The sequence below is a fragment of the Bos mutus genome, chromosome 4, assembly GCF_027580195.1.
Source record: "Bos mutus isolate GX-2022 chromosome 4, NWIPB_WYAK_1.1, whole genome shotgun sequence".
NCBI classification, from domain to species: Eukaryota; Metazoa; Chordata; class Mammalia; order Artiodactyla; family Bovidae; genus Bos; species Bos mutus.
Genome location: NC_091620.1, coordinates 66,642,580 through 66,663,972, shown reverse-complemented (window position 1 = coordinate 66,663,972; position 21,393 = coordinate 66,642,580). Strand labels below are relative to the sequence as shown.

The 21,393-nt window shown below is 34.2% G+C and overlaps 1 protein-coding gene across 5 annotated transcripts in view; it reads left to right on the top strand.

Annotated features, from left to right (window-relative positions):
* Positions 1-21,393, top strand: part of TFEC (transcription factor EC) — a 99,789-nt gene that overhangs the window by 50,056 nt on the left and 28,340 nt on the right. For all 5 annotated transcript variants that reach the window (XM_070369581.1, XM_070369584.1, XM_005907742.3 and 2 more), the window contains one exon: positions 21,044-21,158. In XM_070369581.1, the coding sequence (XP_070225682.1) occupies positions 21,044-21,158 (115 nt within the window). The remainder of the gene's footprint in view (positions 1-21,043; positions 21,159-21,393) is intronic.

Sequence of the window (21,393 nt, the reverse complement as noted above, 5' to 3'; positions counted from 1 at the left end):
CTTATAGAAAAAGGAAAAAATTATAACACAATATAACTTTACTTTTGAGCCAAAAATCAAAGGTTAAAGATGAAGTGAAGAAAGACAGAAGAGGCCTCACACTACTCTAAGGCATTTAGACAGACTTCTGTGTTGAAATCACAAATTCCTGGAATAATAAGCAGGGAAGAGATAAGATAATATCTCTTTGATTGCTATTGCCTTCTCATTGTTCATTTATTAATCTCTAGAATCTGTAAAGCGTATACAAGCCCTTTCTACACATTTTGAAGGGGCTGTTGTTGGTTTGTTTATGGTTTTAGAGCTTTTAGAAAATGAGAAAAATTATGAAAGAATTTGATTCTTACTTTAAACATTTCATCTAAAGAAAGTGAATTCTGACTATCGTGTAGTGTAGATACTGTTCATCAGTAAATCAGTGGGCTGAGTTGTGTTAATGTTAATAACGGACATTTTAAACCTAAAACTTTAAGAAAAGTTTGGAGAAAGCATCTCTTTTCTATTTATTAATTCCCAAATAGACTACAAAAAAGGAGAATTATATCTTTCCTCCTTTTCTCTGGTACAAAGGACTTCCACTTTATAACAAGTCACTAACACCAGTATTATCAGACAAAGATCACATGAGGTTAAAAATCTAGCTTTTTAATTGAAAGTTTATTTTTTTGTGAGTTTTTTGTTTGTTGTTTGAATGATGTGACAATTCTTTTTACCTCGTCTGTTTTCAGATTTCAAGAAGTATATTTACAACAAATTTGACTAATTCTCTACATAAATATGTTATTTATACTAATTTTCTCTGTCTAATCCCACAGCATAAGGTTACTATTTTCTTAATCATTATTCAACTTTTGGGTTTGAGGAAATGATACTAATTTCTTTTTTTTTCTTTTTTTCACATTTCTGTTTTGTCATTTTATTTATTTTTTTTAATTTAATTTTATTTTTAAACTTTACATAATTGTATTAGTTTTGCCAAATATCAAAATGAATCCGCCACAGGTATACATGTGTTCCCCATCCTAAACCCTCCTCCCTCCTCCCTTGATACTAATTTCTTTCAATCTTCTCTCCCTTGTATGTGGTATTTATTTCATTGAAATTGTATGCTGAAACATTCTCTTTATCAAATTAGCTTACTTGTTTTGTAGTGGTTGCATAGATTGCTTATTCAGTGCAAACTGGTGACAATGATGATTGGGAATTTGTTTTTTGTAAACAGAATGTGGGTTTCCCAGGTGGCATAGTGGTAAAGAATCCACCTACTAATTTAGGAGACATGTGTTTGATCCCTGGGTTGGAAAGACCCCCTGGGGGAGGGCACAACAACCCACTCCAGTACTCTGGCCTGGAGAGTTCCATAGGCAGAAGGAGCCTGGTGGGCTATAGTCCATAACGTTGCAAAGAGTTGGATATGACTGAGGTGACTTAGCACAGCACAGCACAGCGTACAGAATGTACTTCTAAAAAGGTAGACACTACTGGCCCATGTGTATTCATATAAAGAAGTATCTTCTGTTGGCCAACCAACAATTATTGATAAATCAAGAAACAAGATATAAAACCAAGCAGTTCAATTAACCAAAAAATTATTCGATACTTGTTGTATGCAAAGAATCATACATGTGCCATAGGAAACTAAAAGTCAAGTGAGACACTATTTAAGAGACCACATGATGGTGAGTCAGTGAGGTGAGGCACATCCGAGAGACAGTGAGGGAAAGGATATGGATCTCAATATTAACCCAAGTTGTCATCTAGACATTGTATAAGTCACTTAACTTTTGTTTACTTTCTTCTGTGTTATGAGAATAATTAAAAATATTTATTGCCAATACTGTTTTTATAGTAAATCTTAGTAGATACACACACACATATATATGTATATTTAATGCTAGTCAGAGAGTCTCCCTGGAGTTTGAGTAAAGCAGAAACCTTGCTAAATTGAGACATTTCTGAAATACTTTAGGAAAAGATGACATTTGAAATACAGTTATGAAGGAAAGTTAAGATTTTAAGAGGTAGACATGAAGGCAGCAAAGTAGCAAGAAGAGGACAGCATAAGAAAAGGCAAGAAGTGAGAAAAAAGAGAATGTATAAGAATAGCTGGTAGAACAGAGATAGGAAATGCTGAAGGATTTTTATAGTTCATGTGGGTAAAAATAAAGACCTGTTAGATTCAGAGGAATGCTTTGAGTAAGCATTTTAGCCAGTGAACTTTTGGTTTTAGATGATAGAGCCTAGCTTATAATGGGGTGTAAGTATGAAAGGAATTTGTTGGCTCATCTCATCCATAAATTCCTAAGTAATATTGCATGTGAACATCCCTCCATAAGTTTGCCTTTGTTCTATGCTGGCTTTATTCTCAGCTATTGAACAGACAGTCTCACAGCTTATTCCCAGCCATGCACACAGCTTGTCCTTGCTAACCCAGCGGTTTTTTTTAGACATCCACTCTTTGACAAGGAAGAGGAAGTTTCTGATTAATTTAAGCCAACCCTGGTGGCCCCGTTTCCTTAGCCAGAGATTGTTTTAAGAACGAGCTTGTGTTGCAGTTCTGGAGGTTTAGCAGGTTACTGGAGTCTTCTAGGAATTTACTCAGTCTTTAAAGGAGACCCACCAAAGAGAAGGTTTTGTCTCTCTATGATGTTGTAAGACAATGCGACTTATGTGGTCATTTGATTGCCCAGAAGATAAATAAACTGAGGAAAAACAAAAGGTACAGAGAGGAAAATCCAAGAGGAATGCAAATAAATCCTGCTTATATGCCCCTGGAGAATTCTTTACCTATGGATTGCACACATCATGTAAGATTTTTTTCCTTTATTTTGTAAGCTAATTGTATCAGGATTTTATGATTGTCATAACCAAATGTACACTGATAGATACATTCAGTCAGACTTAAAAACTTAAGAGGAGAGCTCCTTTTTTCTTTGGTTCTAGTTAAATCTCTGAGATAATTCTTTTTGGAGCAATTTTTGTCACAGTTCTATCTCTCAGACAATTTTTCTGGGTCTTGGGCCCACCCTAGAGTGACTTAGCAGCAGCAGCAGCAGCCAAAATAGATTATCTAGATTAATACTGAAAACTAGGAGTATAGGAATTGTTACCACAATTCAATAATAATTATTATTATTTTAAAATAATTATTCTTAATGTCTCACCTACTATACCACAGGCACATTGCCAATTATTTTACATATAATCTCTAGTTGTCATAGAGACTGCAAAGTCCAAGGGCCAATCAAGGATTCCCTGGTAGCTCAGATGGTAAAGAATCCGCTTGCAAGGCAGGAGACTGGGGTTCAATCCCTGGATCAGTCAGATCCCCTAGAGAAGGAAATGGCAACTCCCTCCAATATTCTTGCATGAGAAATTCCAAGGACAGAGGAACCTGGTGGACTGCAGTCCACGGGGTCTCGAAACCCCGTGGTTTAGTCTTAGTGACTAAACAACAACTGGGGCACTCTATTGACTGTGCTATTAGTCACTTTGGAGTTCTTTTCTGTGACTTAAACAGAAAATCTTGAGTGTCACTTAGCCAAGATTTATCCCAGGACCACCGCATAGAGTAAGAGTAACTAAAATGAGTTAACATGAGTTAACTCATATTCTAATTTCTGTTGGTGGAAAGCTTGGAAGCTGCTCTGGGCTAGCTTGGGCCACTTGTGAGGTCCTTCAGATTCCCCCAGATTGAAGGGAATAGTTCAGGGTTTTCATAGTTCAACTTAGTGCAAGTATTTCTGACACAGAAATGAATAGTGTGCGATTAGTGACTAGACTCAGAATAGTTAAGGAGAAGTTACCTCTTAGTTTCTATTTAAACAAGAGATCTAGCTACTTGCCAATTAGTTCTTACTACAACAATTGTGTAAATTGGACTGAAAAGACCCAAAGTGCAAGAAACATTCAGCCAAATCAGCTGTGCTTTCATCAACAACAAACCTCTCAGTTTCTCAGTCTTCTTGGGGTCAATGGTATTTCTCTCCTCACTATCCAGCCATCCTTCACATGATGATGTTCCAGATCTCATTATGTATATTTCTATTCTATAGCATTTTTCTTTCATATTTTTTAACCATTATGTTCCTTTTTTTTTTTCAGTGCACCTAGTCTAATTTCTTACTTCAACAATTGCTCAAGCTTGTGGAGACTCCAAGTTAATTGACTCTATCACTCTTTTCAATAGCTATTATTTCCCACTCATGACATTTTGAAAATTTCTTCCTTAACCTATTCTTGGTTAAGCACTATAACCATTTCTTTTGCAAACACTCTTAACATATCCCCATTTTTCTTCATTTTCTTTTCCTGACAAAAGCCCAACCCTGACTAAACTTATTTTTCATCTTATTCCACATCTTTACCTGAGCAGCTGAATGGATAAAATTTCACTACATTGCTCATAGTACTCACCTCCAATACATCACCAAAATTTCACAGGGGCTTTCATTACTACCAGACAATACTACAGCTATTCCTTGGTTAAAATTCTCATTAAATGAGACAACATTAATCTACTTTCTCTTCTCAAATCTCCACCATTCTCCATGTTCTAGCTGATTTCTCTATCACAACATATTTCAGAGAGAAAATATATGCAATCAGATCAGGACTCACTTGTTAGCTTTGTATCACAAATTCTACAAAACCACCAGTATCTGTTTTGATTTTCTCTGCCATCACTTCTATTTGAATCGAATTGGCCCAGCTCATAATCTAAAACTAGTCCAACTACTTGTGTCCTAAGATCCCACTAATTCTTACCTTCGCAAATACTTCCCTCTTTGAATAGCAGCTCCTCCTATGTCATTAGTCTATTATGATGTATTGGATTACAAATACCAGCATTACACTTGCCTTTATTAAGATTCCTCAAAAACAAACCAAATCAAAGGATTGCCTTTGGATACAGTTCCTCTCTGGCTACCATACCATTTCATGACTCTGCTACCTCCCTCCCAAATGTCTCTGCTTCCATTTTCACCCTGGTTCCATTTCCTCACCTCCCCTTCTCTACTGTCCAGTACAGCTATGCCCCTTATGATTCCAAAAGAGCTCTTAAAACCAACCAATACTGAAGCCAATAGTAAATTCTCCACCCTCACCACACTTGATTTCTTTGTGGCCTTTGCCATGGTTGACCACTCTCTCCTTCTTGAAGTATTAATTGGGATTCTGTGGCACCGTATTTTTTGCCTTTTCATCCACCTTTCTGGTTCTTTCTCTTCTAATAGACTTCTAGATGCTAAAGTGCTCTTAGGCTCAGAATTTAATTTTCTTTTCTCATGTACCTGTATGTTCCGTCAGTAATCTCAACATTTCTCTGGCCTAGCTCTCTCCCCTAATGCTAGATTCACATGTCTTACTACTACTCTAACATCTTTTGTTTTTCCAACAGAGATCTCAGACTTAATATTACTGAAAAGAAGTTTTTGTTCCCCTCCCTACCTATCTAGAACTACCCTCCCTCAAAAAAGTCATTCTTCTTCATTCTCTTACTCCAACATCCCCACATTTATCAGTATGCTGTTCTAATCAGGATCTAAGATTTCCTGATTTCCACAACTTAGCAGCTGCTCTACTGAAACCCTTTTCCAGGCCATCATCGTCTCTTACTTGAATGTCAGAAACTGACTCCAGCCTAATTTCTCTGCTACTTCTGTCCCCTGTACAGCTGTGGATCACACAGCAGCCAGAATGATCTTCACACAGCAAAAATCAGATCCTATTTCTCCTTGCCTAACATTCTGCTAACTTCCTGAAATCCTCAGAGTATAACCAAGACACTTCATAGTCAGCACTTCCCTTTAACTTTAGGCTCTGGTCTTGATAGCCTTCTTCCTGCTCACTGAATGTGACATGCATGTTATCATTTTAAGACTACTGAACTTCCTTTTTTAGGCTTGGAATAGTTTTGTCCCAGATCTTTGCATGACTGTCTTTTTACGCTTCAGATCTTTAGTCAATATCAACTTGTCAGAGAGGCCTTCCGCAATAACCCTAGCAGAAAGACCCCATCCCACACATCCTACATCTGTATCTTATTTGATTCCCTCTGATGGTTAGGATTAGAGTTGCAAAAATTATTTGGTTTATTGTATTATTTACCCATTTATTGTCTGTTCCCACCCCTAGAATGTGAACTCCTTGAAGTTGGTGATTTTGTCTGCCTTTTCATTGCTGTGTCCCTAAAGCTGAGCGAGTGACCTGTTCATCAGTTTATTCTCACACCCAGTACAACGCCTAACAAATGATAGGTGCTCAGCAAATACACATGAAATAAATATTTTAAAATTCACACATAATATTTTTAAAAGTTGTTTCCATTATGCATTACCATTTAGAAATTTTTTAAATGGCCATAAGCAGCAATAAGGATAACAGTAGTGATAGCTACTATGTCTTGGGTACTTGCTGTGGGACAAGAATTGTGTAAAACACTTTTCATGAAAATTTAATTACTACAACAATCATGTGAGATAGAAACTATTACCTATTAGCATTTTACTAATAAGAAAAGAGGCTTAGAGAAGTTCAGTAACTCACTCAAGCTCATACAGTTAGTGAATGTCAGGGTAGGGGTTTGAATCCAATCCTGTATGATACCAGATGCAATAATCTTACCCACTCTGCGGCACTAGCAGCTTCAGAAGGAAGTCATTTCATAGAACTGTAAAAATCTTAGGATCTGAAGGGACCTTAGCCTGATCTGACCCTCTGCCACATTCCAGCCAAAGAATTGTTAGCTTCTGAGTTTAAACCTGTCTCTCTATAACTTCTACCCTTTGGTCTTCATTTCACCTCTTCCTTTCAAAGATGGTTGTGCATAGTAACTTATTTATTTTATCATAGATGGGTATTTTTCAATCATAGCTTTGTAAATGCTGGTGGCACTTGGAAAGCTCAGTAAACTATTATAGTTCAAGACTATTTCAGAGACAGAGATTGAGTAAATATTAACAACCCCCTGTGCTTGGTTGGAACTTGAAAGGACTGCGTAACACCAGCAAGCAAGCTTTTGTCAATCACAGTCTAGACCAGATTAGACTTAAAGTCCAAGGAAGAACCAAAGTTCACCTTAGAAGTTTCTGCACAGCTCTCCCAGTTATTGTCTGCAAGTGTAAGGAAAAGAAAATGATGAAGGAGAAAGAGAAAAACATTGCTATTGTGAAGGTTATAGACACTTCAAAGTTAAAACTGGTGAGCAAGTGCATTTTGGAATTCTTTCAATGTTTGGAGATGAAACCACCTTAAATACTGAATTTAAAGTTTATAAACTAATAGTCAATAAAATAAGGTATGTAGAAGTTGAGCTTTGAAAGTGTAATTTATAATCTGCTGTATTGACAAGCTTGTTTTCTTACAAGATAGTTTTTTAATGCTCTGGCTATAGTAAAAATATTTTTGTAGTCTAGTTAAAAATTGTTTAAAATGCTCTTTTATTTGAACTTGTTTTCAAAAAGTGAGGGTTCCATTAATTATTTGTTGTAGTGTTTACGTTAAATTACTATTCTCATTAATTTAGTACTAAGTAGATTATGTATATATACAAAAAATAGATTTCTTATACATAAGAAATATATGATGCAAAAGCAGTTTCTATGTTACTATTCTCTGTTTTGTATTTTATCTTTTCTATTTGTGTTTTGAGCCAGCTGGTCAAGGAAAGGAATCTCCCACTCCCGCCCAACAGATTATTTTTATTCACTTATAATAGAACAAAAAAATAATAACTCAGTGGGACTTCTCTTTTCAATGTTTATCATTCAAACCTCATAGCCCTGCTTCAACAAAGAAAATAAAGTCAGAGAAAGATCAATTGTGAGTGTCCTAAAACTGGAAAAATCTAGTTTACCATGTTTAAATGAATAAACACACAAAAGGAAATAAAATAATCTTTTAAGTGCCAGTTTTTGTGTGTGCTTACATTGTGTGATATATGCAGTCCTACAGTGCTCACTCTTTATTCCTGAAGTTTATCTTCTTTCTATGCCGCCAGTTATTCTATCGAATAGTTTAATGTTCAGTTTTGCCATTTTGCATTCACAATAAATGTCTTCAGAGAAAAGCAAAATAGGGAATCCAAACAACTTAAAATTTCCCCTCATTTTCCCATGAGACTCCCACTAAATATCTGGTATAGATATAGAAATATAGATATCACATATGCACATCTATGTATGGATTTATATGTTTTTTTCTTTTTGTATTTATTCTGAAAAATTATCTGGAAATATAATATGTAAGTATATAGACGATTTTATTTCTTTTTCTGTATTTATAATGAGATTATCTGGAAGACAGATACATCATACACACGACATGCACACACATATGTAATATATATGCATATTGTGTATGTGTGTATATATATGTATCTATACACATACAAATGAGCACAGATATATCTCCAGAAAATTATCGGTTTTAGATAATCAATTTTCAGAAACATGATGAGTATATACTATGGTACCCTCTCCCTTGATGAGTGATTATAAATGAAGAGGGGTGCAACAATAAAAACAAATTAAATTATTAAATTTGTGGTCGGTTTTCCAGTACTATAGTGTTTTGGTGAAGAAAAATATTAAACCAGGATGCCATTAGGGAGAGTGTTGGAGATGGTTTGAATCTTAAGTTGAGCCTGTAGATTGTATTTTGATATTTAAAGAAGGTATGAGGACATTTGAAGTGCAGAAAATAGCAGTGGCACAGAATAACACTGAGATAAATATTCTCCAATGGCTTCCAACATTTTGAGTTTTCAAAATACTTTTTACAATTAAAAATGTTAAGGCAGGATCCCTTCCACGATAAGATAGGTAGTAAAGAATCTAACCTCTGTGTTAGACCTAAATTTTAACCCTAAGTCTTCTATTTATTACAAGTGTATGATCTTGAGATAATTACTTATTTTTTCAGACTTTTAATTATTTATATTTAACATGGGAACTATGAAACTTCACTCATAAAGTTGTTATAAAGATTACTTGAAATTCTATTTGTTATTACTATGAGACATGCTTAGCTGAATATCGGGCATATAATAAAAACTCAACTGTCTATGACTTTGCATATATATGTTATGATAATGCTTGTATTTTATTATGTTTAAAAAATTCTTCATATGTGGATTCATAGGTTCCATTTGACAACATTCTATCCTCTTTCTTCCTCCCTCCCACTGGAGTGGAAAATCTATTTTTGGACATAGTCTACATATTTGTATGTGGTGATGAGAAATCTTTCAGAACTTGTTAGTAGTAGTAAATAATATTGACTAGATAATGTGGGACCATTGAATGAAGCTTTTGAAAACTAGACATGAGCGTTTGAGCTTAATGTATGAGCATAATATATGAGCTATATGAGGGGAAAGACTTAGATTTCATGTTTTTGAGCTAGGAGAGATCAGAAGAAAGTTGTATTTCAAAACATGTTTGTGTGAGAGGAGCATTTGGGAACTAATTGAGAGGGATGGAGGGATGCTGGAAGGAAGGACATAATTTAGGCTGAAGGCCTTGAGGATCTTGAGATGTGAGAGTATGGAAGAAAATTTAAACTGACCAATGTTTTAATCAGTCAGTACTAAAGAAAATCAACTTTGAATATTTGTTGGAAGGACTGATGCTGAATCTCCAATACTTTGACAGGCCTGATATGAAGAGCCAACTCATTGGAAAAGACCCTGATGATGGGAAAGATTGAAGGCAAAAGGAGCAGGGGGTGGCAGAGGATGAGATGATTAGGTAGCATCACCCACTCAATAAATTTGAGCAAACTCCAGGAGTTAGTGTCTCTCAAAGCTCGGTTGGTAAAGAATCCACCTAGAATGCAGAAGACCCCGGTTCAATTCCTGGGTCAGGAAGATCCACAGAAGAAGGGAGCTACCCACTCCAGTGTTCTTGGGCTTCCCTTGTGGCTCATCTGGTAAAGAATCCACCTGCAATGCAGGAGACCTGGGTTTGATCCCTGGGTTGGGAAGATCCCTTGGAGAAGGGAAAGGCTACCCACTCCAGTATTTTGGCCTGGAGAATTCCATGGACTGTAGTCCATGGGGTTGCAGATTGGGACACAACTGAGCGACTTTCACTTTCACTTTTCAGGAGTTAGTGTAGGACAGAGAAGCCTGGTGTGCTGCAGTCCATGGGGTCGCAAAGAGTCAGACACAACTTAGTGACTGAACAACAATGAACAAAATAACTTAAAAGAAAAAATATCATAACTGGGTAATAGATTGGATCTAATATATGGAGAGGGAAGAAGCCAAACAGAAAAAAACACATGTGGAATTTAGGTCAGATCATTTATGATGTCCTTTATTGTATTTGGCCTGATGAGAGTAAATGGATATATGAACAATTAATTCTCATAGGGAAGTACTGATTTTAAACAGGCAAAGAAATATTTTTCTATTATTGAAAATTGTTGCCTTCTCACAAACTAATATTTTTTAATAAATGGGGTTGAATTTTATCAGATAGTTTTTTAAATCTACTGAGATGATCATATGGTTTCTTTTTCTTTCTTAACATCATAAAATATATTTATGGGAAACCCAATTTGATTATGACAAGTTACCTTGTTTATATTCTCTTGAATTTAAATACGTAATAATATTTTGCTTAAGATTTATAGTCATGATTAAAATGGGTGTGTAATATTTTTTCTTATAATGTTTTTATATGGTTTCAGTCTCAATGAATTGGAACATATTCTGTCTTGTCTCTATTGTCTGGAAATGTTTGTACAAAATTGAGATGGCATGTTTCCTGAAAATGTGGCAGTCTTGCCCATAAAACTGTCTAATCCAGATATTTTCTTGTGTAATATGTTTAAAGTATTTTTTATTTCTTCAGTAATCATAAGACTATTCAAGCTATTAATTATTTGTAGTCAGTTCTACTAAATAATGTTTTTCTAGAAATTTATGTATTTCACCTAAGCATTCAGTTATTAGAAAATTATTATAGGTAATCTCTCTTCTCTTTTGTTTAGCATAAAATTTGCCATCCTAAACATTTTAAAGTGTACAGTTCAGTGCCATAACATAGATTCACAATGTTGTGCAACCGTTATCACTATACACTCACAGAGATTTTTCATTCTTCCAAACAGAAAACAGTGTCACCAATTAAATAATAACTCCCTATTTTCCTTATCTCCAGACTTTAATAGCCTTTATTCTCCTTTCTATCTGTATAAATTTGACTTGATAGTGTCCTTTAATGTACAAAAGTTTTAAATTTTATGAAATCCAGTTTATCTGTTTTGGTTGTTGCTGTTGCCTGTGATTTTGATATTATACCTATAAAATCATCACCAAACCAAATTTTTTATGAAGATTCTCCCTTATCTTTTCTAGGAAAGTTATACCCTTAACTCATATAAAGTTGTTGATCCATTTTGAGTAAATTTTGTTTATGGTCTAAGAGTCCAACTTCCTTCTGCATATGGCTCTCTAGTTTTTTCAAGATTATTTGTTGAAGAATTTGTCCTTTCCCTATTGAATAGCCTTGGTACCTTACCAAAAATCATTTGACCATATATTTGAGTAATAATTTATGGACTCTCTACCCCACTCTCTACATGTCTGTCTTTATGTCAGTGCCACACTCTTGATTACAATTGTTTTGTAATAAACATTTTGTTTATAACAAAATGTTTTTTGGTTTATAACAAAATGTTTGTAATAAACAAACATTTTGTTTTGAAATATGGAAATTTAAGCCCTCCAACTTAGTTCTTTTCAAGGTAATTTTTACTATTCAGGGTCCCATGAGACTTCATATGAATTTTAGTGTGGGTTTTTATATTTTTGCAAAAACCACTGTTAGGATTTTAATATGGATTGGAGGCATTTGTTGATTGCTCTGGATAGTACTGCCCTCTTACTGATACTAAGTCTTCTCATCAAAAAACATGAGATATCTTTCCATTTATTTATGTCTTCTTTAATTTCTTTAAGCAATGTATTTTTTAGTTTTTGGTATCTAAGTCTTTTCCTCCTTGGTTAAATTTATTCCCAAGTATTTTATTCTTTTTGATGTTATTGTACATGAAATTGATTTCTTAATATCCTTTCCAGATTGTTCATTGTTAGTGTATAAAGATGCAACATATTTTTGCATGTTGATTTTTTATTCTGCCACTTTGCTGAATTCATGTATTAGCTTTCATACTGTTGTGTGTGTGTATGTGTATGTATGAATCTCATGATTTTCTAAATGTAAGATCATGTCATCTGTGAACAAAGATATTTTTACTTATGCCTTTTCAGTTTGGATGACTTTCTTTTCCTTGACTAATTGTTGTGGCTAGGACTTCCAATACTGTGTTAAAAAGAAGTGGTGAAAGCAGGTATCCTGGTCTTGTTTGTTCCTGATCCTTGAGGGAAAAACATAAATCTAAGTTGTACTATGGTTATATCCCTCTTTGATTTAAAATATCATTTGTTTAGTCTTTATTCCTTTAGTCTTACAAGAGGCCTGTCAAGTTTGCTAACTGAAAAAACAAAACAAAATTTTGTCTTTTGCATTGTTTTGTTTTTCACTGATTTATGATCTTATATTACTATCTGTTTTACTTGCTTTGGGTTTTTTTGGTGATTTTTCTGACTTCTTGAGAAATACACTCAGTCTATCAAATATCAAAATTTTATCTATTTTTTCTCATATTTAAGGGTATAAATTTCCTTCAAAATATTAGTTTGCCAAATTCCAAAAGTTTCCTTACATGTGTTTTCTGTATCTTTCATTTATTTTTGAATTCCAGTGTGATTTGTCTTTACTTTTGAATCATTAAAATTTTTCTAATTAGGTAATCAAGGACTCAATGAAATTTTTGAAGTTTTTCATTTTTTTTGTTTTTGTTTTTGGTGATGTTTTTGGTGATCAATATTTATATATGTTCTGTATGTACTTGGAAAATATGTGTTTTCTCTACTTTTTAGATACAGAACTATATACATGTCTACTAGGACAAGATTTCACTTTTATTGTTCACAACTAGAACATTACTGATTATTTTTGTCTACTTGACCTTTCAAAAATAGGAAGAAATATCTTGAAATCTCTCACTACTTTAATGGCTTTATTCATTTTTCCTTGTAATTTAAACATTCTGCTTCATATTTGCTTCCAATACTATGTTTCCCTATTGTCTCTACTGTCTGGAAATATTTGTACAAAATGCAGATGGTATGTTTCCTGAAAATGTTATAGTCTTCTCTATTTTATTAGGTACACATCTGCTTATAATTGCTGTGCCTTTTTGGAGAATTGAATTCTTTATTTTTAGATAGTGACTATCTCTAGCCCTAATAATTTTTCTAATTTTAGTCTATTTTTTCTGATATTAATATAGCTGCATCAGCTTCCTATGTTTATAATTTGCTGGGCATATATTTTCCCATCTTTTAATTTTCAATCTTGTGTGTCCTTTTGTAAAGCAGCTGTGTCTCTTGTAAGCTACATAGATCTAAACACTATCTTTTTAACTGAACTATCAAACTTTTAGCTGAGGAATTTGATCTATTTACATTTATTATCACTATTGATATTTTTCACCTGTATTTCTCATTTTTTTTATTATGTGTGACACATATTTTAATTTTTTTTTTTAGTACTTTTTTCCTTTTTACCACTTTTACATTCATTCACTTCCTTACTACTCCAACCCTATCATACTGATACTATCTAGATTTAATATGGAGTTATATGGTTATATCAGTTCAGTTCAGGTGCTCAGTCGTGTCCGACTCTTTGCGACATCATGGACTGCAGAACGCCAGGCCTCACTGTCCATCGCCAGATCCCTGAGTTTACTCAAACTCATGTGCATTGAGTCCGTGATGCCATCCAACCATCTCGTTCTCTATTATCCCCTTCTCCTCCTGCCTTCAATCTTTCCCAGCATCAGGGTCTTTTCTAATGAGTCAGTTCTTTGCATCAGGTGGCCAAAGTATTGGAGTTTCAGCTTCAGCGTCAGTCCTTCCAATGAATATTCAGGACTGATTTCCTTTAGGATGGACTGGTTGGATCTCCTTCCAGTCCAAGGGACTCTCAAGAGTTCTACAAACAACATAGTTCAAAAGCATCAATTCTTCAGTGTACAGCTTTATTTATAGTCCAACTCTCACATCCATACATAACTACTGGAAAAACCATAGCTTTGACTAGATGGACCTTTGTTGGTAATGTCTCTGCTTTTTAATATGCTGTCTAGATTGGTCCTAACTTTTCTTCCAAGGAGCAAAGGTCTTTTAATTTGATGGCTGCAGTCACCATCTGCAGTGATTTTGGAGCCCCCAAAAGTAACGTCTGTCACTTTTTCCATTGTTTCCCCATCTATTTGTCATGAAGTGATAGGACTAGATGCCATGATCTTACTTTTCTGAATGTTGAGCTTTAAGCCAACTTTTTTACTCTCCTCTTTCACTTTCATCAAGAAGCTCTTTAGTTCTTCTTCGCTTTCTGCCATAAGGGTGGTGTCAGCTGCATATCTGAGGTTATTGATATGTCTCCCGGCAATCTTGATTCCAGCTTGTGCTTCATCTAGCCCAGCGTTTCTCATGATGTACTCTGCATATAAGTTAAATAAGCAGGGTGACAATATACAGCCTTGAAGTACTCCTTTCCCTATTTGGAACCCGTCTGTTGTTCCATGTCCAGTTCTAACTATTGCTTCCTGACCTACATATAGATTTCTCAAGAGGCAGTTCAGGTGGTTATATAGTTTATTTTATTATCTTGATTCTCCTATTTTCTTTTAGACTGCAGCCACTTTACCAAGATGTTTAATATTCTATTTATAACATGTTTTATTTATTTATATCATATTTACTTCTTCCCAAACTGTCTTCAGTGTTTGTATTTGTGGGTAAGCATTCTTAAGCATTTTATATTTCTCAGCATATTTTTAATCATGACCTCAGATGTAGATGATATTGGGCTGGATATAAAACTGTGCTTTAAGATCTTTTCATTTACTTTCTTGTTTCATTCATTTGCTATATAAAATGTTTATGTTAATAAGATTCTTATTCCTTTGAACATAATCTCCTTACTATTATGCTCATACATTTTCTGTCATTGTACATTCCTAAGTTTAAACCTACAGGATGTAGGTTTTTCTTCTTTGATATTCTATAGGCCCTTTGATTTTTAAGTCAAAATGAAACAACAAAATAAGATGAGATTAAAGATAATAGTTTCATCTTTGACTTAGTGTTAATTCTGGAATGCATATCTATTCTTTCTTAAAGTATTTTCTTCCTTCCAATTTTTATTTTTTTTCTCCCTGACTCTCTTAATACCTATCTATATTTTAGTTCTAATAATTCTGTCCTTCATACTAATTAGATTTTATTTTATATGTGTGGTTTCTTGGTCCTTCATCCTTCTGAGAGATTAATTTGGTTTTTATAATTTACTAATTCCCTTATTTCTTTCTCAGCTTATGTATTATGCTATTTTTCCATTTTATGGTTTTCTTCTTTTTTCAGGTATTATATTTTCATGTCTCCTATTTCTTCATGATCACTTTGGCCATTTTTATATTTATTTGTTCTTATTTTTGATTATTACTGTTGTTATTTAGTCACTCAGCAGTGTTTGACACTTTTGTGACCCCATGGACTGTGGCCCACCAGGTTTATCTGTCCATGGGATTTCCTAGGCAAGAGTACTGGAGTGGGTTGCCATTTCCTTCTCCAGGGAATCTTCCCAATTCGGGGATCAAACCCACATCTCTTGAATTAGGAGGCAGATGCTTTACCACAAAGCCACCAGGGAAGCTCCATTTTAGATTATAAATTATTGCAAACATCATCCTTTATTTCATTAAAGTATGTATTAGATCAATTTTTAAAACTTGGTTTCATGTAATCTTTTTTTATTTCTAAAATTTTTGCTTTTGATGTTATTTCTAACATTACATGTTGCTTAACTTTTAAAATAATCATTTTTCTTGAATGCTTTGATATTTTGACCTGTAAGCTCATTTTCTTTAGGGAATTTTGGCTACTGTGAAAGGTAGTGTTTGTACAGGAAGACCAGTTCTCAGTCCATTTCAGTCTCTATGAACTTAGTAGGGAGATGTGAAAAATCTAGGGTAGAGAATTTTCGACACCAGGAATCACTTTTGGTCACTTCTCACTTCAAAACAATTTCTTAGATCAAGCATTCACTTTTGTCTAAAAGAAAGAATTGTCTTAAGAAAAGACAAGATATGTTCTACCTTGCTGAAAATATTTTATAATAAATTATTTACTAGGTGTTTTTAAAATTTGTGAGTTTGTTACTAATACTTATATTTCCCTATTGCTATGTCAATGATTTTGCTTTACTGAAAAAAGTAATAATTTTTAACCAGAATAATAAATATTTCTTTATAAAATATCTATCTGGTTGCCTACTAGTCTGTAAGATAAAGCCAAGACTTAGACTTTAATACCTAAGTAGATTATAACTTTGGTTTGTAAGCCTTTTCTGATATGCATGTAATCTTTAAATTTTCACTAACATTTTACTCATATCTTTGAATGGAGAAAAGGCTCTTTAGATTATGTGAAATATATTACATATTTTGAAATTGAAACCAATTGTCTAATGATATTTAAAAAGTAATTAGCCATTCACATGAAATAGAGTAGTACCTACAACATAAAATTAAATAGGATATTAATCATTATGCTTCAGGGCATAAATTAGACAACCAAGGTCATAGCAAACACCCTTTTTCAACAACACATGAGATGACTCTAACGTGGACATCACCAGATGGTCAGTACCGAAATTAGATTGATTATATTCTTTGCAGTGGAAGATAGAGAAGCTCTATACAGTTAGTAAAAACAAACTGGGAGCTGACTGTGGCTCAAATCATGAATATTGCAAAATTCAGCCTGAAATTGAAGAAAGTAGGGAAAACCACTAAGCCATTCAGGTATGACCTAAATCAAATCCCTTACAATTATACAGTGGAAGTGACCAATAATTTCAAGGGATTACATCTGATAGAACAGAGTGCCTGAAGGACTATGGACAGAGGTTTGTAACATTGTATAGGAGACAGTGATCAAAACCATCCCCAAGATAAAGAAATGCAAAATGGCAAAATGGTTGTCTGATAAGGCCTTACAAATAGCTGGGAAAAGAAGACAAGTGAAAGGCAAAGGAGAAAAAGAAAGATATACCCATCTGAATGCAGAGTTTCAAAGAACAGCAAGGAGAGACAAGAAAGCCTTCCTCAGTGATCAGTGAAAAGAAATAGAGGAAAACAATAGAATGGGAAAGACTAGAGATCTCTTCAAGAAAATTAGAGATATCAAGGGAATATTTCATGCCAAGATGGGCACAATAAAGTTATGATAAAGATATGGTAATAAAGAAATAAAGAATAAAGAAATGATATGGACCTAACATAAGCAGAAGATATTAAGAAGAGGTAGCAAGAATACACAGAACTATACAAAAGAGATATTAATGATCTAGATAACCATGATGGTGTGATCACTCACCTAGAGCCAGACATCCTGGAGTGGGAAGTCAAGTGGGCCTTAGGAAGCATCACTATGAACAAAGCTAGTGAGGTGATGGAATTCCAGCTGAGCTATTTCAAATCCTGAAAGATGATGCTGTGAAAGTGCTACACTCAATATGCCAACAAATTGGGAAAACTCAGCAGTGGCCATAGGGCTGGAAAAGGTCAGTTTTCATTTCAATCCCAAAGAAGGACAATGTCAAAGAATGCTCAAACTACTGCACAATTGTACTTATTTCATACACTAGCAAAGTAATGCTCAAACTTCTCCAAGCTAGGCTTTCAACACTAAGTGAACTGAGAACTTACAGATGTTCAAGCTGAATTTCAAAAAGGTAGAGGAACCAGCGATCAAATTGCCAACATTGGATCATAGAAAAAGCAAGAGAATTCCAGAAAACATCTACTTCTGCTTCATTGACTACGCTAAAGCCTTTGACCGTGTGGATCACAACAAATTGTGGAAAATTAAGGAGATGGGAATACCAGACCACCTTATCTGCCTCCTAAGAAACCTGTATGCAGGTTCAGAAGTAGCAGTTAGAACTGGACACGGAACAATGGACTGGCTCAAAATTGGGAAAGGAATATATCATGGCTGTATACTGTCACTTGGCTTATTGAACTTATATGCAGAATACATCATGCAAAATGCCAGGCTGGATGAAACACAAGCTGGAATCAAGATTGCAGGGAGAAATATCAACAACCTCATATATGCAGATGACACCACCTTTATGGCAGGAAGTGAAGAGGAACTAAGTGCCTCTTGATGAAAGTGAAAGAGGAGAATGAAAAAGTTGGCTTAAAACTCAACATTCAAAAAACTAAGATCATGGCATCCAGTCTCATCTTTTCATAGCAAATGGACAATAAATGGAAACAGTGAGAGACTTTATTTTCTTGGGTTGTAAAATCACTGCAGATGGTGACTGAAGCCATGAAATTAGAAGACACTTGCTTCTTGGAAGGAAAGTTATGACCAACCTGGACAGTGTATTAAAAAGCAGAGACATTACTTTGCTGACTAAGGTCCATCTAGTCAAAGCTATGGTTTTTCCAGTAGTCATGTGTTGATGTGAGAGTCGGACCGTGAAGAAGGCTGAGCACCAAAGAATTATGCTTTTGAACTGTGGTGTTGGAGAAGACTCTTGAGAGTTCCTTGGACTGCAAGAAACTAAACCAGTCACTCCTAAAGGAAATCAATCCTGAATGTTTATCAGAAGGACTGATGGTGAACCTGAAGCTCCAATGCTTTGGTCACCTGATTCAAAGAGGTGACTCACTGAAAAATATCCTGATGCTGGGAAAGATAGAAGGCATGAGGAGAAGAGGATGACAGAGGATGAGATGTTTGGATGGCATCACTGACTCAATGGACATGAGTCTGATCAACTTTGAGACATGGTGAAGGGCAGAGAAGCCTGGCATGCTGCAGTCTACAGGGTTGCAGAGTCAGACACTACTGGAGCAACCGAAGAACAACCGAAGATCAGGAGAAGATATAATAGACCCACAGTTAAGCAGGATTGAATTCATTATCAGAACTCCAGCCCCATTTCTACAGAAAAATACATTGGGTACGCTCTGACCAAGTAATAATAACCCAGTGTAATGTTTTAGCTAGGAACCTATCACTTTATTGTTGCAGTGCAAATGTAATATGGCTCCTCTTAAACATTTCTACTGTTTGCTACCGCTGCATTGAATCTATCTGATTTCAAGCTCTTTAGAGAAAAATACCCTTTTCCTAGTTCTTTCCCCCTTCTTTCTCCCTCCTTGTCTTTTTGTTCAGCATGTCATTATGTTTCTCAAAGGCACAGTGCAAATGTACAATTCAGGTTGGTGATGCCTCCACTTATAACCAACAGGGTTTTCAAAAAAGACCTGGAAGCTTTAAAATTCTACATATATAGCTAAATGACTCACATGTTAGGGAAATGTGTGCTTCTAGAATTTCTTTCTAATTGTATTATTTTGATACTTACACTCATCATTTATCCAATTTGATAGGTTTTCTTGTCCCTACTTTTCAGATAAGAAAATTGAGAGGGAATAAATATCTCAGTAGCTCACTTCTAATATCCAAGATGCAAAAACACATTTTAAAACAATGTTGTTGTTGTTCAGTCACTTAGTCATATCCAACTGTTTGCGACTCTATGGAATGCAGCATACCAGACTTCCCTGTCCTTCATTGTTATATAATCAATGAATTTATATAAAATAAAGATGAGGAGTCCTCACAGAGTAAATAATGAAGAGAACCAATATATGAAAACATGCATCATAATACCATATGCAATCTATAATGTTCTTGTTGATATGCATATACACTTGTATATTAGCCTGATTTCCACTGTATTTTCCAAGTATTTTTCCCTCGGAAATATACAATATTAATCACATAATTTAATAGATTATTATTTCAGAAACTAATTTTTGTCTTCATGTGTCCTTTCTTCGATTATTTTCCGTCTGATTTTATAAGTATTAAAAAAATTTCCTTCGGCTTGGAGTTCTACAAAAAATGGGAATAAAGAGTTCAAGTTTCCATAATAATCTGAATATAGCTTTGTTTGATAATTTCTTAAAGGAAAGAAAACAGGTACTGCTTATTCGGCTCTTGATTGACTTCCCAGAAATGAAATAAAGATAACTAGAATGGAAATATTTTAAATGTTCAAATCTTGTATTTTAAATATAGGTTGTTCTGGAATAATAAATATTAACTTGAGTTGTGAATATTATTTAAATTTAATTTTCTTAGGAGATCAATCAATAAGCACATTTTCAATAAAATTTTGAATTGTGTATAAAGCATCTTAGCTTTCTGAAAAATTGCTCCCAAGGAGCACTTTAAGAATTGCAGTGTTGCTGTAATTAGATATACCCTATATCCACTTGAGGCAAAGCAGTTTTAGACTACTTTTGGTTACCAGCTGGATATTTATAATAATCTAGAACATTAAGTGTACAATGAGAAAAAGCATGCCTTCCAGGAAGGAAAGTTTCTCACTTAATTAACAGTATAAAACACCTCTTGACTGTGAATTGCTGGTAGCACTGATAGTATTAAGGTTTCCAAAATATTCAACTATTATGCCTAATTCATGATATGTAATGAATTTTCAAGCTTTACTAATATGTATATTGATTTTTGTCTAAAGTGATATTTTTAATCTTATTCATTTATAACCAGGTACTGTGCTGGATCAAATGCCCATAACTTTGTAAATATTAATAAAAATTTTTCTTCATGAGTGAACTAAATTTTCCTTTTTCTTAAGTACAAATAGCTTTTTTCAACATATCTTATCCACAAGCATTCCCCAAAGATTTTACAAAGTTAATGCATATTCATTTTTGTTTAAAATTAAAAATGCTATATATTGCAAGTTTCTATTAACAATTGGTCAATTTAAGGTAATACAACTAAATATATCAATATTCACCAAAGACTTAATTGCTCTTTTCTACATTTTTTCCTTTAAAGGTATCTGGAAGTATTTTGGATGTGTATAGTGGTGAGCAAGAAATTTCTCCAGTTAATATGGGCCTTACAAGTGCTTCTTGTCCAAGTAGTCTACCAATGAAAAGAGAAATTACAGGTAATGCTGCTTTTATAGTTTTCTTTAAAAAAAAAAAAAAACAACACTTTTGTAAGACATGAGTGACATATAATTCCAATCTAAAGACAATTTTTGAAACATTATCAAAATAGTTATAGTAAGTTTTCTACATATGAACCTTCAAATTGCAAACTATCAAAGATGTGAACTTGCGTTTGCATGTTCAATCATGTAAGTTAGTTCACTTGTCTGGCATACATTGTCACAGTGTGCA